At 36.8% G+C, this 17,424-nt stretch overlaps 1 protein-coding gene across 1 annotated transcript in view; it reads left to right on the forward strand.

Moving 5' to 3' along the window:
• Positions 1–2,333: 2,333 nt before the first annotated feature.
• ADGRG4 (adhesion G protein-coupled receptor G4) overlaps positions 2,334–17,424 on the forward strand; it is a gene marked incomplete at both ends in the record, with an annotated part of 135,938 nt that continues 120,847 nt past the window's right edge. Inside the window, 8 exon segments of the mRNA XM_081081682.1 lie at positions 2,334–2,403; positions 10,353–10,441; positions 10,445–10,531; positions 10,534–10,742; positions 10,744–10,784; positions 10,787–10,888; positions 10,891–10,935; positions 10,938–10,964. Of these exon segments, the coding sequence (XP_080937808.1) occupies positions 2,334–2,403; positions 10,353–10,441; positions 10,445–10,531; positions 10,534–10,742; positions 10,744–10,784; positions 10,787–10,888; positions 10,891–10,935; positions 10,938–10,964 (670 nt within the window).

Below are 17,424 nucleotides of genomic sequence, written 5' to 3' on the forward strand. Positions count from 1 at the left end.
CCATAAAAGGAGGTGACTGAGGCATTGCCAGCAGATAATGAGCCTCCTGCTTTTTGCTCGTTCCATTTCACGTCAAATGTAGGGATTTAGAAACCAGGCCTGCTCATTTGTAAAGCAAACTCTTGTTGTGGACTCCACAGTGACACAGGGGTGGGAAGTTAAAGGAGCCCAGTTCGCAGGTGAGTGTTTTTCTTCTCTTCTTCCCTCCCTTCCATCTTTCCTTCTTCTTTATCTCCATCTTTCCTTCCTTCTTTCCTTTCTTCCTTTAATTTTTTTAAAAAATTATAAAAGTAATAAATATTCATCATAAAAGAACAGAATTGCATATAATTGTATGAGGTATAATATAAAAGTCCTTAATCTCCATTCTTTCACTTCTTTCCCTCTTTTCCTTCTTCTTTCATTTTTTTTAAAAAATTATAAAAGTAATGCATGCTCATTGTAAAATAATCAAACAATACTGAATGGTATTAGGTATAAAGGAAACCTATTTAATCCCTATTCTTCCTTTCTACTTCTCTCATCCCCTTCCTTCCTGTCTTCCCTCTCTTTCTTTAGCCCTCTCTTCCTTTCTTTCTCTTTTCTTTCAACTTTTAAAGTTATATAGGTAATGCGTGATAATTTTAAAAGAATCAAGCAGTACAGAATTGCATGATACATAAAATGAAAGATCCTGTCCCCACTCCCCACCCACCCTTTTATGCCTGATAGACATATAGACTTACCTTATTCCTTTTTTTAAAAAAATGTTTTTTGTTGATTTTTTGGAGAGAGAGGAAAGGAGAGGGATAGAAAGAAACATCGATGAGAGAGAAACATCATAGATCAACTGCCTTCTACACACTACCTACTGGGGATGGAGCCTGCAACCTGGGAATCTAACCAGTGACCTCTTGATTCCTGGGTTGATACTCAAGCACTGAGCCACACTGGCTGGTCTTATCTTATTCTCTTTAATGATTGCATAGTATTCTGTAGTGTGAAAATCCCATGCTTTACTTTTTGGGTTCCAGGTAAGTTTCTGAAACATACCTTGAGATTGTTATAAAAGTTTAAAGGAAATGTAAGAAAAATATAAATTGGATTGTTTGCTGTTGAAAATTCCATTTTATAGATAGTGATCATATCCATTTCTATAGCACTTTATACTTTGAAAATTGCCTTTTAAATATCACATCATTTGATCTTCTATAGCAGCTTTGGGAAATAGGCAGATTATTATCTCTATTTTTACAGATAAGGAAACTGAGGTTCAGGGAAATGAAGGAGCAGAAATACAGCCTTACAGCTAGTTACAGATTCTTATCTGGCACTCTTATAGTACTGTAAATTTAAGTTGCATTTCATCTTGCATGTCATAAAGAATTTAGATATCCCCTTACTTCTAAGTTTGTAGTTTAAAAAATCCATCCAAGTCATACAAATTCCCTTATTATTCTAATGAGAATGGCATTCGAACACTTGGTAAATGTGAAGAGCCTTATTAATGACAGGTGCTCAAAGCAAGTCCAAGACTCATTTGGTTTCCTAATTGACTTCTGTTACTTTAAATACAAAGTGAGTCTATTCACTCCAAATCCCACTTAGAAGTAGAAAGAAATACAATATGATGTATTATCCTATAGGAAAAGAAGTGTTTAAATCAGTAGTAAATCATTCAGAAGTGTATTTTATTTAAAATTAGAAAATGTCCATCAACACCCTACTGCCAAACTTCTGTAATATGTTTCTGTAGGATTTGAAGTTTTAACACTGTTTGGGTTGGAGAAAGAGGGGTTTGCAGTGTGTTTCCCAAATAATCAGCTCTCCTTAGAATTATTTAAGGAGAGAAGCTGGGTGAATGCAATGAGATGAAATGATTTCATGAGTTACTTTTACCAGTAAGTTCTTCTTGTATAATGCTTCCTTCAAAAAATTTAGGCTTGTTAAAACCATTAAAACCAGAGTTGTTTTGTTAAAGTTGTGTACATAAAGGTTGAATAAAATCACATTTTGTAATTATGTATTTAATGTCTGATTTCCCAATGAGGACAGGTATCTCTGTCTTATTTTTCCAGCACTGTATTCCCAGTGTGTAACACAGTGTCTTCCACATAGTAGGCACTCAATAAAATTTGTTGAATGGCTATGCAAATAAATCTATCTATGAGGTTTCAGCCAAGCTGCATAACTCAGGCAAGTAAGTGTCTATATTGTGGCTGGCTGACATGATTTTAAGCAATCGGAACAATCCTTGCATGAAATGGGAAGAAGGTGGTCACATACACCTAGAAATTGTTTGTCCTGAATCTGAGCTAGGCATATTTCTGACTTTTTTAAAACAGGTTTAGACAATGAAAGGACATATCATGTATCAGAGGCTATATGGATTGATTCTCATGTCCAGTTTTATCTTTCTCACAGGTAAGAAAATATATTCTTATTATCTCTTTCAATGTCTCATGTACAGCAGGTTACAGAAACGCCCATTTGAAAAATTGCTGGGCTGCCTCTCAACAACTTCCTTTTGGTCAATAGGGCTGTAGGACAAGTTGGAATTTCAATAAAGGAATCCATTCACTCGGGATTGTGCATGGGCTCAAGTGGATAACTTGGACTACTATTTTTTTTAAAAGTTTACTTTGTTGTTGACAGTATTACAGATGTCTCCCATTTTCTCCACCTTTTTGACCCCCCTCCACTTTTTGATTTCTCGATGTAACTCTGAAATGCCATTGGGTGGTTAATGCACACCTAACCAAAGCTTTGCGTTTTCTCTTGGGCTCTTTTCTCTTATGCATAATGTTTTATTTAAATCTAACTGCAGCATTATGAAACCATCTTTCTTTTTAATATATTTTTATTGATTTCAGAGAGGAGAGGAGATAGATAGATAGATGGAAACATCAACAATGAGAGGAAATCATTGTTTGGCTGCTTCCTGCATGCCCACACTGGGGATCAAACCCACAACCTGGGCATGTGCCCTGACTGGGAATTGAACCTTAATCTCCTGGATGAAACCATCTTTCTGTCTCCATTATACATATATGGCAGCAATCATAGACTATAGATGAGGAAAATAAGGTGTTCCAAAAACTGGTCTCTAATTCACATATAGGCATGTGTTCTGGGGAGGCCCAGACCTTGCCTTGATTCTGTGACAGTAATGAAATAGGTTCTGTCTTTGTTTCTATTATGCAGCAAGTAGATGATTAAGACCTTTCAACTGAAGGTAATTTGGAGACTTAAGAAAAAGTTTGTCTTTGAAAACTGCATTGTCATCCACATTAACTTCAGTTGATACCATTCTTTTTATTTATTTATTTTTTAAGAATGAGCAATCTTTTCTTCTTTTTTTTAATCCTCACATGAGGTTATGTTTTTATTGATTTTTCAGAGAGGAAGGGGAAGAGAAAGAGAGAGAAACATTAATGAGAGAGAGAAACATGGACTTGTTGACTCCCATACGTGCCTTGACTGGGGATTCAACCTGCAATTTTTTGGTGTACAGGACGATGTTCCAACTGAGTAAGCCACCCAGCCAGGGCCAGTTGATACCATTCTTATTTATCATATCAGCCTTTAGCTAAAAGGTCATACATGCCAGTGAGTGACAATTCCTGATAAAATATACCTGGGGTTTAATTTGAACAGCCCACAGATTTAAGAACTAATTAATCATCTGGAAAAATAGCAAATTATCACCATCAATAGCAAACACTGACTGGCTTCCTGCTGTGTGCAGAACCTGATAGGAAACTATGTTTCTTATATTAAATCTTGAAATGGGACCTATGAGGCATACTGGCAACTCATACCTGAACTTGACTGCCTACTAAAATGTTGATTTATCTGTTCCCTGCCTGTTTCTTCAAAGGCAAGAAAATATGTTTTCTCTCTATTCCATTAAAAATAATTAGTAATATGTTAATTACAGTTTTGTACATTAGTTTCAGGTGCACAACCCAGTGATTAAACATTTATATAACATATGAAGTGATTACCCCAATTAATTTGGACACATCTGACACCACACATAGTCATTACAATATTATTAATTATATTCCCGATGCTATACTTTATATCCCATGACCATTCTGTAACTACCAATTTATACTTCTTAACCCCTTCACCTTATTCCCCTAACCCCCTACCATGTGGCAACTGTCAAAATGTTCACTGTATCTATGAGTCTGTTTCTTGTCTGCTTGTTCATTTATTATATATTTTTTTTTAGATTGCACATATAAGTGAAATAATATGGCATTTGTCTTTCCTTGTCTGACTTATTTTCACTCAGCACAATACCCTCTAGGTCCATGTTGTTACGGATGGCAATATTACATTATTTTTTTATGGTCAAGTCATATTTAATTGCATATATGTACCACTTCTTCTCTATCCATTCATCTATTCATCGACACTTTCATTGCTTCCATATCTTGGCTATTGTAAATAATGCTGCAATGAACATATGGAACTATATAGTTTTTTGATTTTATGTTTTGGATTTCTTCAGATAAATATCCAGAAGTGGAATTGTTGGGTCCTTCATTATTTCTTGTTATATAGCCTTTGTTGTTGTTGTTTTTTAAAAAAATATATTTTATTGATTTTTTACAGAGAGGAAGGGAGAGGGATAGAGAGTTAGAAACATTGATGAGAGAGAAACATCCATCAGCTGCCTCCTGTACACCCCCCACTGGGGATGCGCCCGCAACCAAGGTACATGCCCTTGACCTGAATCAAACCTGGGACCTTTCAGTCCGCAGGCTGACGCTCTATCCACTGAACCAAACCAGTTAGGGCTATAGCCTTTGTTTTAAAGTCTATTTTGTCTAGTATAAGTATTGCTATCCCAGCTTTTTTTTTTAAATGTAGCTTTCAAAAATGTTTAGATAAATTATTTATTTAAAATTTTTAAAATTATAATTTACATTCAATATTATTTGTATTGGTTTCAGACCAATATCTCTTATGAATATAGGTCTAAAAATTCTTGACAAAATATTGGCAGACCGAATCCAGCAATATATTAAGGGGATTATATATCCTGATCAAGTGGAATTTATTCCAGGAATGAAAGGGTGGTTGAACATATAAAAATGATCAATGTGATACAGAAAAAGCAACACCCTGTCATGATAAAAACACTTAATTCACTAGAAATGGAAGGGAACTTAGACAACCCGATAAAGGGCATCTACAAAAAACTCACAGTTAACATCATACTTAATGGTGAAAACCTGAAAACTTCCTTTGATGATTAGGAACAAGATCAGAATGCCAATTCTCACCACTTCTATTTAACATTACATGGAAGTTATAGCCAGAGCAATTGGGCAAGAAAAAGAAATTAAAGGCATCCAAACTGGAAAACCCCCACCAATTATTCATAGATGATATAATATGACCTTACATATACACCATCCTAAAGTATCTGTAAATAAGATATTTAAGTTAATAAACAAATTCATCAAAGTTGCAGGATACAAGATCAACACACAAACATTAGTGATATTTCTATGTATATCACTAATTCATTTCTAGCAATGAGCAATCTGAAATGAAGTTAAGAAAAAATTTTTTGTTTATAATAGCATCTAAAAGAATAAAATACTTAGGAATAAATTAACAAAGTAGGTGAAAGACTTCTACAATAAAATGATAAACATTGCTCATAGAAAGTACAGAAGGTCTAAATAAATAGAAAAGATTCCATGTTCATAATATAAAACCTTGGACATCTCTCCATAACTATATAGATCTACCTTTTTTTTTAAATAGTCCATTGTATAGAGGTAATAATTGCTTAACTAGCCACTTATTGATAGACATCCATCATTGCATCTTTGTATACATGTACATTTGTTTAGAATAAATTGATAGAGATTGATTTAGTGGATCAAAAGCATACACACAATTATACACAATTAAAATGTTCACAGATATTGGCAAATTGCCCTTCAAAAAGAGAGAGAGGCTTTACTAATTGGTACTCCCACCAACATGTATTAAAGTGACTTGTTTCCCCACAGGCCCATCAAAACTTGGTATTCTGTCTAAAATGTTGTCATTTTAAAAGGCAAAAAAGGTTATCTTGTTGTTATAATTTGTATTTTGAAAATAGTGAGGGGCCATGTTTTTATATTTCCTATCTAGTAAGTTGCTTATTCATGTCTTTTGACAACTGGTTTTATATTAATAAATCTCAGAGAGGAGAGGCCCTTTTAGACCATATAATCTTATATGGAGAGAAACCAAGATGGTGGCATAGGTAAACACCTGAAATTGCTGCCTCGCACAACCACTTAAAAAATACAACTAAAAGACAAAACAGACATCATCCAGAACCATAGGAAGACTGGGTGAGTGGAAATTCTACAACTAGAAGGAAAGAGAAAAGCACACTGAGACTCAGAGGAGGTGCGGAAGTAAAGTGCAGGAGTATGGAGGCTCGAGCGGGAGCGGAAAGGGGCTGGCAACAGAAGATGCTGGTGTCTTTTGCAATCGGGAGGGAGGCACAAGCTCCCTATGGCCCTGACTCCAGTTCTGGGCGAGTCTCTGGGTTCCCAGACTCATATGGGGAGAAACTAGACTGTCTGGCAGTGGGCGGAACTCGAGGGCGGCTTTCTCTCAGAGGTGCTTGCAGCGATTACCAGGACACTGAGACCCGGAACCTCTTAGGGCAGGACTGAGGAGCAGCCATAGCTGTTTGCTCTGCCCTGTTGATTCCCTGAGACCCCACCCCACCCAAGCTGCTAGCAGAGGGTTTTGCATAAGAATGGGCTGGCCCATTGAGATCTAAAATTACCTACCATACTGCAGCTGGGTCCGAAAGACCCAGAACATCCAAAATAAGGCCCAAGGCTCCACAGCAGCTTGCATTGCTTCACAGCTGGGCCTCATCTGGGCACCTCCAAAACCCAAACAAGGAAGAGGAACCTGCAGATCTCTCTGTAGCTCCTGCTGGGTAGCCTCAGGCAAAGGCTAAATTAGCACCTCCTTAGCGATTCAAGAGCCTGTGTGCCCAGTGGTCAGATTGGGACCATCCAGATCACAACTCCTCAGATCCATAAGGGACACACTCAGGGGGCAGACTCAGGGAGCACCAAAGTCCCACTGAAGCAAGTCTTGCCCCAGAAGGGTGTCTCCAGCACAGTTCTCCAACCGTAGACACAGCTGATTCTCACAGCCAGTTGGCCTGGAGGTCAACTCCTCCCAGTGATATCTACAACAATCAAGGCTTAACTACAACAAGACTGTGCACACAGCCCGCAAAGGGGTGCACCAAGAGTGTCCACCCCAGGTAATTGGGGAGGCTGAGCCACTGGGCCCTATAGGACACCTAGCACAGAAAGCCACTCTATCAACACAAGGAAGCATAAAAAATGTGGAGACAAAGAAACAGGTCACAAATGACAGAAATGGAGGAAAGCCAACTACTGGATATAGAATTCAAAACCACGGTTATAAGGTTTTTCAAGAATTTTCTAGAAACCGCCCATAAATTTAGTGAGACCCTCGAGGATATGAAAAAGGACCAACTAGAAATTAAGCATACACTGACTGAAATAAAGAATAATATACAGAGACCCAACAGCAGACTACAGGATCCCAAGAATCAAGTCAAAAATTTGAAATATGAAGAAGTAAAAAACACCCACCCGGAAAAGCAAAAAGAAAAAAGAATCCAAAAATATGAAGATAGTGTAAGGAGCCTCTGGGACAACTTCAAGCATCCCAACATCCGAATTATAGGGGTGCCAGAAGAAGAGAGAGTGCAAGATATTGAAAACCTATTTGAAGAAATAATGACAGAAAACTTCCCCCACCTGGTGAAAGAAATAGACTTACAAGTCCAGGAAGCGCAGAGAACCCCAAACAAAAGGACTCAAAAGAGGACCACACCAAGACACATCATAATTAAAATGCCAAGGGCCAAAGACAAAGAGAAAATCTTAAAAGCAGAAAGAGAAAAAAAGTCAGTTACCTACAAGGGAGTACCCATACGATTGTCAGGTGATTTCTCAACAGAAACTATGCAGGCTAGGAGGGAGTGGCAAGAAATATTCAAAGTGATGAATGCCAAGAACCTACAATCAAGATTACTTTATCCAGCAAAGCTATCATTCAGAATTGAAGGTCAGATAAAAAGCTTCACTGATAAGAAAAAGCTAAAGGAGTTCACCACCACCAAACCAGTATTATATGAAATGCTGAAAGGTATTCTTTAAGAAGAGGAAGAAGAAGAAAAAGGTAAAGATACAAATTATGAACAACAAATACACATCTATCAACAAGTGAATCTAAAAATCAAGTGAATAAAAAATCTGATGAACAGAGTAAACTGGTGAATATAATAGAATCAGGGGCATAGAAAGGGAGTGGAATGACAATTCTCAGGGCGGGGGGAAGGGGTGTGGGGGGTGTGGGAAGAGACTGGACAAAAATCGTACACCTATGGATGAGGACAGTGGGGGGGGGGGTAAGGGCAGAGGGTGGGGTGGGAACTGGGTGGAGGGGAGCTATGGGGGGGGGAAAGAGGAACAACTGTAATAATCTGAACAATAAAGATTTATTTAAAAAAAGATTATGATACATTCTCTTTTAAGGGACAAATAAGCCCTGGAAATTTATTTTCACCATAAAACTCGTTCTTAAATGTTGTACATGATGTCATTTTGGAGGGCTGAACAGAAAAGCAATGTTAACAAACCATAATCAAGCCTTGGGTTTCATGATTATCACTTTGTGGGGATTACCTCTTGATTTATTAGCCACATGAAAGATGATAATATAATCACATAAGCCAGATACAGAAATAAGCATTTGCTCATCTGCCATGGACAGTCCAGAAATAGCTCCCTGGCAGGTGAATGGTTTAAGTTTTGGCACATGGGTGTGTGATATATGTGCATGTGTGTGAATGTGTGGGGCCAGCATGTACTTGTTTGCTTTTGGATGATGTTCAGTGGAGGAATGGCGGGAGAAAATACCATAAGGCTACAGAATGTCTAGAAGCTTTCATTTGGGGACATCTCCCAGAAGCACAGAAGTGGTCACTTCCTGCCAGTTTCTTTAGTGCGCTGTTATGGCTACCAGTTTTAGATTGGTGGTCTCAACGTTACACCCCTAATTCAGAAACAAGTTGGAATTCTGTCCTACCATAAAGCTTTTTTTTATTTGTCTTAGGCTGTGCTGGAACTGGAATTAGGTTGATGCTCAGCAATCATATATTTGCTTAGTGGCCTAGGGTATAAAGTTTATAACGGTAATAGTATAATGACTCATCAATAGCTTTCCATGAAATAAATGGCATACTCAATTTAAGTTTTCATACATATTGCCAAATTGCCCATCAAAATACTGTACCAATGTACGTACTCTTCAGCAATGTTTGAGAGGACTTTGCATACATCATCATCTCACTTAACCTTTAAACAATCTAGTAAGGCCAGTGGGTTAGAGGTATTAACTGGCATAGACTATAATGTGAATGGTGGCCCCTAGAGTTGTGCATAAATACAACACTGTGGCTCTGAATTCCCATTTTACTGAAGTAAACATTAAGGCATAGAAATGTTGTTACTTGTTCAAAGTTACACAGCTGATGAATGTCAGTGCTGGGATTCCATCCCAGGCTGTGTGATTCCAGCGCCAGTGAAAACTGACTTCATGGATATCTAGAGCCTCTTAAAGCTTCTGCAGCCTCCTTTGAGGAGATGGAAGGAGGGAATCAAGGTACACTCAGGGTTGTGTCATTTCTACCATTCCCGGGTGCAAACAGAAACCCTGGCACTTCAGTATTGTCCAGCTGGCCATCCGTCAGGCCCCTGTCAGTGCCTTCAGTGAGAAGCAGTCTTCAGAGGCAGAATAATCAGATAATTTGGTTTAGGAAAAGGCACTGGATAAATAAATTGCTGCTGCACCATGAATATAATAAGGCAGTTAGGTAGATAGAAATAGTTACCTTTTGATTATGTGAGTGGAATTAAGTGCAGCAAATTTTAAGTCCAAACTGCCTTTTCCTTGGCCTCCCCCCAGTCCACTAGCCATACACTTCTAACTGCCTCCCTAAATTATCTAGCTTATGTGTGCTCTGGGAACACTAATCTAACTGTTCACATTAGCCCAGGCAAAATATAATTAGGAAGAAACTCTTCTGCCAAAAAAGTCACATGCTGATGTCAAATAGATATGATTTTTTTATAATATCTACTATTTGGCTTATTTGTATCAGTATTGATTTACAATAGTACTATTGCATAATATAGATTTGACTATATAGCTAAAAAGGATGACAAAATACAATTTCTTGTTACTGAAATTTCAATTGTTTTCCCTTCACCTTCCCAAAATTTGGACAGATGCACTTTCACTAAAAGGAAAAAGGCTGGATTTTTATGGAAGAGCTCACACATATGTAAGCCTGATTAACACCATTCCTGAACTCATTTGATTCACAGAATGCATTGACCTGGTATTTGTGGATGACAAATCAAGTGATTGTTTGGCCATCTTCTATATTATTAGCAATATATTATTATCAGTAATATAGGAGAAGACATAGACCTTGGGCTTGCAGGAGATCACCAGCAGTTAACACTATACAACTTGTGCAAAACCTTTTATATCCATTACCACTTGATTCCATTTCAATGGCATACAGTATGCTTGATATGGGATGGCATGAAAGGCAAATTAGAGCTCTTCCTGAATAAAGAAAGAATACTGGTAATGATGGGTCAACCACAAAACCACACCTAATGGGACTCTGTTTCTAGGACATTTTCTTAAGAACAGAAACAGGTTAAAAGTATGGTGCCTTGCTTCACTGGCAGCTTGTACTACTTACAACTCTGGGACTACATCCTGGAAAATGAGGAGTTTATGAAGTGCTTGAGTGGAACATAGTTAGTTGGGAAGATGTTTGGCTCATCAACAAGATCATCAAACTGTTGACACAAGACTGCGCTGCTGTGAGCAACTTATGAATTGTCCTCCTTAGTAAGGGTAGCAGTGATGCAGTACTCTTCTGCTTGCTACTCCACATGACTCACTCCTAGGTCACAGCTCTGTCTTCCTCAGGGGGTACTCCAGTTTTGTCATCTATTTTTCTTTGTCTTTTATTTTGATATAATTTCAAACTTATAGAAATATTGCAATAGGACAAAGAACTTCTGGATATTCCTTACCCAGATTCACCATTTGTTAAATTTTCCTCATGTCTTATTATTCTCCCTCTCTCTTTCTCTTTCCTCCTCCCTACACACACACACACACACACACACACACACACACACACACACACACAATTTATTTGTTTCTTAATGATTTAAAAGTTGCAGACATAATGCCTCATTATCCCTAAATAATACCCCTAAGTATCTCAGTGTATATTTCCTAAGAAGGAGGACATTCTCTTACATAACCATGGTACAATGATCAACATCAGGAAATTTAACATTGATATAATACTAATAACTAACTCAAAGTTCATATTCAAATTTAGCCAATCATCCTAATAATTTCCTCTATAACTGTTTTTGCCTGATCCAAGATTCAGTTCAGGATCACACATTAAATTTAGTTATCATGTCTCATTAGATTCTAATCTGGAACAAAACATTCTTTCCTTGTCTTTCATGATGCTAATTTGTCCCATTACTGGTATTGGTAACTTTGATCATTTGATTCTGATGGTGATTGCTAGATTTCTCCATTGTAGTTACTACTTTTCCTGTTGCAATTAATAAGTAATTTCTGGGGAGATATTTGGAAGGTATGTAGATATTTTGTTCTTATCAAACTTTCACCCAGTAGTTTTACATCTATTGATGATTCTTGCCCCAATCACTTATTATTATAAAGTTTGCAAATTGATGATTTTTAAAACTTCATTTTTCTACATTTATTAGTCTTCTATTGTAAGGAAGAGTGTCCTTTTCTTCACATTTACTTATTTATTCCAGTTGTTTATGTGTTTATATCAGCATAAACTCATAGATTCTTACTTTGGGTTGCAATCTGTTGCTGTCATTTATTTTGATCAAATTGGCCCAGATTTGGCCAGTGGGAATCCTTCAATCTGACTCTTGTGTCCTTTCGACATGTTCTCATCATTTTTGAGCACTTCCTTACTTTTGGCACAACAAGATATTACAGGCTCATCTTGCACTTTCTCTTTTCAATCCAAGAATCAGTCATTTTACCAAAGAGCCCTGGTTCCTTTTAATGGGCAATGGTATTTATAAACCAATTTATTTTTTGGCGGGGGAGCAATGATGATCTTAGAATGGAGTTCTTGTAAGAAAACTGGCTTTTTAGAATTACACACCTATTTCCCCCTTCTTTCCAGTTTTGATGAGGAAATAAAAGATTGTTTTTCTCTGTGCAACTCCACTGTCCCCTTAAGTCCAATCTTCTCCACCATCAGCACAGCAGTCCTGAAGTGTGGGTAAAGTCAGTGATAATAACATCAAGATTGGATTTTATCTCATTTTTTTCAAATATTCACTTAGTCTTAGAGAAGCAATATTTACTGCTCTTATGGATTTTGGGTAGGGGGTCAGTGAGGGAATGGGGGGCTAGATCCCTGTCTAATAGAGCTCTCACAGACTATGGAAATATGTTTTTACCAACCACCTGCATGCTGTTTGAATTAATGGCAGAGGCATATTCCAGGAGGTTTCTGTGTTTCTTTGAGATCAGACTAATGCAAAGGAACAGTTTCTGTGTTCTTTTGCGCTACCACCTAAACACATTTGTGTGTTTTTTTCTTCTCTGAAGCCTTGAAAATAAAAGAGAATAGTCCTAGCTGGCTGTGATTATAAAACTGAGCTGGTGACTAGTAAACTTAAGCCTGAACAGCTCACCCAAATCAGTTTAAAGTGACTTTATCTTTGATCTAAAAAACTAGAAGCACGGCTCCATTAAATCCATATGGTTAGCAGCAATCTTTGAAAACCTACTCTGGCCAGTGAATTGCTATGACCTTTCCTACCACTTTGCTGGTAAATTGCTAAATCTAACTGATGTGTTAAAGTACTAGACAGCCCTTATTTACTTTGCTCATTTGTACACTTAAAGTAAAATCTGTTCTCTTGGTCTGATTAAGTCTTGGTGGCCATAATACACAAATAATCTAACACAACAAATAGGCAAATACACAAATAATCTAACACAACAAATAGGCAAAAGAAAATACAGCCTAAAATGGCAATAAGCAAAAGGAGTAGAAAATGTTGCTTTTACTATTCAGGTTTCTTCAAATGTTCTTTCCAAACCTCAGATCAGGGATTCCTCACCTGAGGTCCAAAATGGCCTTGATAGGTGGACAAAGCCCTTGAAATGGTATACAACATCCTAAATATGCAGGATGGATTTTTCCTCTGAGGACAGAGTCTATAGTTTTCAGCATATTCTAAAATATTAAGATAATTTCTGACTTTTACTAAGTTCTCACCAAGTGCCAGACATTTTATAGATGAGAAGAGGCTCAGAGAAGTTAAATAAATTGCTTAAGGTCACTCATCAAATAAGCAGTGTAGCTGGGATTTAAACAGGGTTTTGTCAGGTTGCAAAGCCCATGTTCTTTTCACCCCCTCACCATTAGTACTAACTCAAAGGAATCTGTGCCCCACCCCCCTAAAAAAAGGTTATGAACCACTGTCTTAAAAGCTTACTTTGAAAGGAACTGCTGGTACTGATAACCCACCTGGGGAAATTAGACTGCCAGCCACAATCACTGCCTGCTCATCACTAAGGAAACTGTAACACCATAGAATTTCTTCTACCTCTGTCTTGGCCATATGACATCTGAGAAAATGGGGAAATTATATGAATCAATAGGAGTGATTACATGTCTAGCTTCAGTTTTTGCCTAATAAATTGTTATTTATGGTCCATAGAAAGATTATGACCTTTGAAAAATAAATTTTGATGAACACATTGCTAGGTTACAAATCTCAATAAATCTACTTACACATAAATTATATATGTGTGTATTTATATATTCATGAGAACAAGGCTTTTGGGAACATTTGCTAAAAGCTGTGAACCCTACCTGGGTTTAATAAAAAAGTACTCACTATAGTTAGAGGTGTCTCAGGAATATTTAAACAGCACAATGATAAATAATAATAACAGAAAAGTTACTACTCATTAGTAAATTAGTTTTGGAGTAGTTTTTAAGCATCTTTTCTTTATTTTTAAAAATTTCACATGTAATACATTATGATTTTGAATAAAATAAACTCAAACCATATAAAAGTACATGAAGTAGAAAATAAAACCTACTGAGAATCCTCCCTACATAGGTGTCTATTTTATTTAGTTTTACCCCTATGGATTAAGTAAGTGTATGTGTATTATGTATGGGTGTGTGTAGATGTATATAGTTTAAAAATAATATATTCATAAATACATATTTTTCTACAATTTGATTTATTTTAACTATATTATCATGGACACATCAGTACATTTACCCCAAGTGCCTCTCCCTAAAATTAATAATTGTTAACAATTTATTATGTATCCTTGTAGAAACAATTTAAAACTTGGGTTTACATGTAAATGTTCTTTGTTTTTCTTTTTCAAAGTTAGATTATCATTATAATGCATAGTCTTCTGTATCTTGGTTTTACATTTAATACATGTTGGTTATATTTCATATTAAAAATATAGAGCTATCTGGTTATTGGGGGGTGATGCTGATTAGCAAGATAAAATAAGGACATGCTATAATCTATCCAACAAACTCCCTTTAAAGAACTTTTAAATTGCTTCCAGTTTTTAGCTGTGACAGTAGTCTACAATATTATTAAAAGGAATGGATAGTGACAGGAATTTCTTGAAGTGACCATTAGGGACTGATCATAAACTAAAATACCTCTCTAGGTATATTGAACATAATTTCTGAATCTCACTCAGATACATGAACCAACAAAGGATTTGTTCTGACTTGTGAATGTATGAAGATGAAGCGTTTTCCTAAAGATATGCAGATTAAATTACTCTTAGTTATCCATTGGAGAAGTCCACTCTTTGAAAAGAATGAAATAACATGAATTGAGTCCATCCTGAGAAATCTACACTGTATCAAAACGTAGGGTCCCTGTATGTGTGGAGCTATCAATTTGCTAAGATTTATTGATTGATCTAATGATCCAGATGCTTTGAATTACTTTATGAACTCGCCATTCTTAAAAATGTGCAGAGATTTATTACATAGTTTATGTACTTTCTAAGGCCTTTGGCCCACTATTAAGCCTTCTATCCATTTATCAGCTCTGATAGGAAAGATTCCATGCTGATGGGCTCCTCTAGCTAAAAGGCAATTTTGTTTTGCTCTTGTATATCAATTCTCTGTGCTATCCTATTTTTCATCACAAAGATAAGCAGGATCTGTTTGTAGTTTGTTTAAACCTCCTTATTTGTATTCACTTGCACAGGGTGACATTATCCTATAGATTCAGAGATGGAAGCTCTAGCCATCCCCTCTCTCTATCACAGAATTCATTTTTCATTCCCTTGCTTGGAAATTGAATACAGACATCACTTTGAGAATTGTTTTCTCATCATTTTAAAGATGTTCATTTTGCTTTTTTTGTTTGTTTGTTTACCCCACAGGCAGATCTGTCTGTGGCAGTTTCTGGTTACCACTAGCTATCACAAATCTAATAAACACACTCTGAATTATATTTACAGAGTTGATTGAAAGAAAAACCAGGTGCAATATGCAAGCTAGAAAAACACAAAGACTTAATATGAGGTGATATACTCAAATCACAAAGAGAATTTGGTACCTTAGCAAATGTTCTACTTAATATTCTGTTGGTAGGTACATCTGCAAAAAAATGACTCATAAATATTCAGCTACTCTATACCTCTGTTCTCCAGCTCCCAATGATTGCAATGATACAATTGTGTCTAGAGTGAAGGAGCAAATGACAATTAAGCCCACAGGCTCCTGTGAATTAGCATGGATTATCCCCACTTTAAAATATGGAGCCAGCTCATGCAAATCATTTGTGCAAATGATCACTTATTCACAAATGGGAACAGAATGAATGTGGCAAGACTTATTTTTTTTGCACTTAATGATATTCATTTTATTTTTTTTATTTTTATTTTTTTATTGCTTAAAGTATTCCAAAGAGTATTACATATGTCTCCTTTTTTTTTTTCTCCCCTTGGCCTTCTCCTGGCCTCCCCTACCCCCCAGTGTCTTGTGTCCATTGGTTATGCTTATATGCATGCATACGAGTCCTTTGGTTGATCTCTTACGCAAGACATGTTTTTGAGCCCTTTAAAAATGGAGGCCAGATTCCATGGCTTCTGTGATTCCTTCAGTCCAAATGGACATTCAGTTGTTGCTCAACTACCTGCACAGTGTGACCTTTGAATTTGCTTTTTTTAAACTGAATTTTTCTTGAGCTGGAAATCCCTTGTACACTTTGCCCCATTTTCCCCAGTAATACTATTTTGTAAAGCTATAGTATATCAACTAGAATACTGGCATTGATAACATTCACTAATCTTACTCAGATTTTATTCGTTTACTTATACTTATTTGTGTGTATCAAGTTCTATACAGTGTTTTTTTTTTCATCTGTGACAGTTTCTCTCTACCACCACAGTCAAGATACTAAACAGTTTCAATTCCACACAGACTCCTAATGTTACCCCTTTATAAACACTCCCATCTCCCTTCTACCCTTTCCTGCTACTCCACTCTGCTCTCTGCCTCCCTAACTCTTTTTTTTAAAAAATATATTTTATTGATTTTTTACAGAGAGGAAGGGAGAGGGATAGCGAGTTAGAAACATCGATGAGAGAGAAACATCGATCAGCTGCCTCCTGCACACTCCCCACTGGGGATGTGCCCGCAACCGAGGTACATGCCCTTGACCGGAATTGAAGCTGGGACCCTTGAGTCCGCAGGCCGATGCTCTATCCACTGAGCCAAACCGGTCAGGGCATGCCTCCCTAACTCTTGAGAACCACTAATATGCCCTTCTTTCAAAAGTTTTGTCATTTCAAAAATGAATCATACAGTATATAACCTTTTTGGATTGGATTCCTCCCCCCCCATTACTCAGCATAATTCTCTGGAGATCCATCCAAGTTGTTGCTTGTATCAATAGTTCATTCCTTTCTACTGCTAAGTAGTATTCCATGGAATAGATATACTAGAGTTTGCTTAGCCATTCACCTATTAAAAGACATATAGACTGATTCCAATTTTTTCTATTAAAAATAAACAATTACAATTATTTGTGTACAGGCTTTTATGTGGACATGAGTTTTTATTTCTCTGGGGTAAATGAACAGGAGAATGATTGCTAGGCCGTGTGGTAGTTACACATTTAATTTTACATAAAATTTTCAGACTGTTTTCCAAAGTGGCTGTACGATTTTATATTACTACCAGCAATG

This window comes from Myotis nattereri, assembly GCF_964212035.1.
Source record: "Myotis nattereri genome assembly, chromosome: X".
NCBI classification, from domain to species: domain Eukaryota; kingdom Metazoa; phylum Chordata; class Mammalia; order Chiroptera; family Vespertilionidae; genus Myotis; species Myotis nattereri.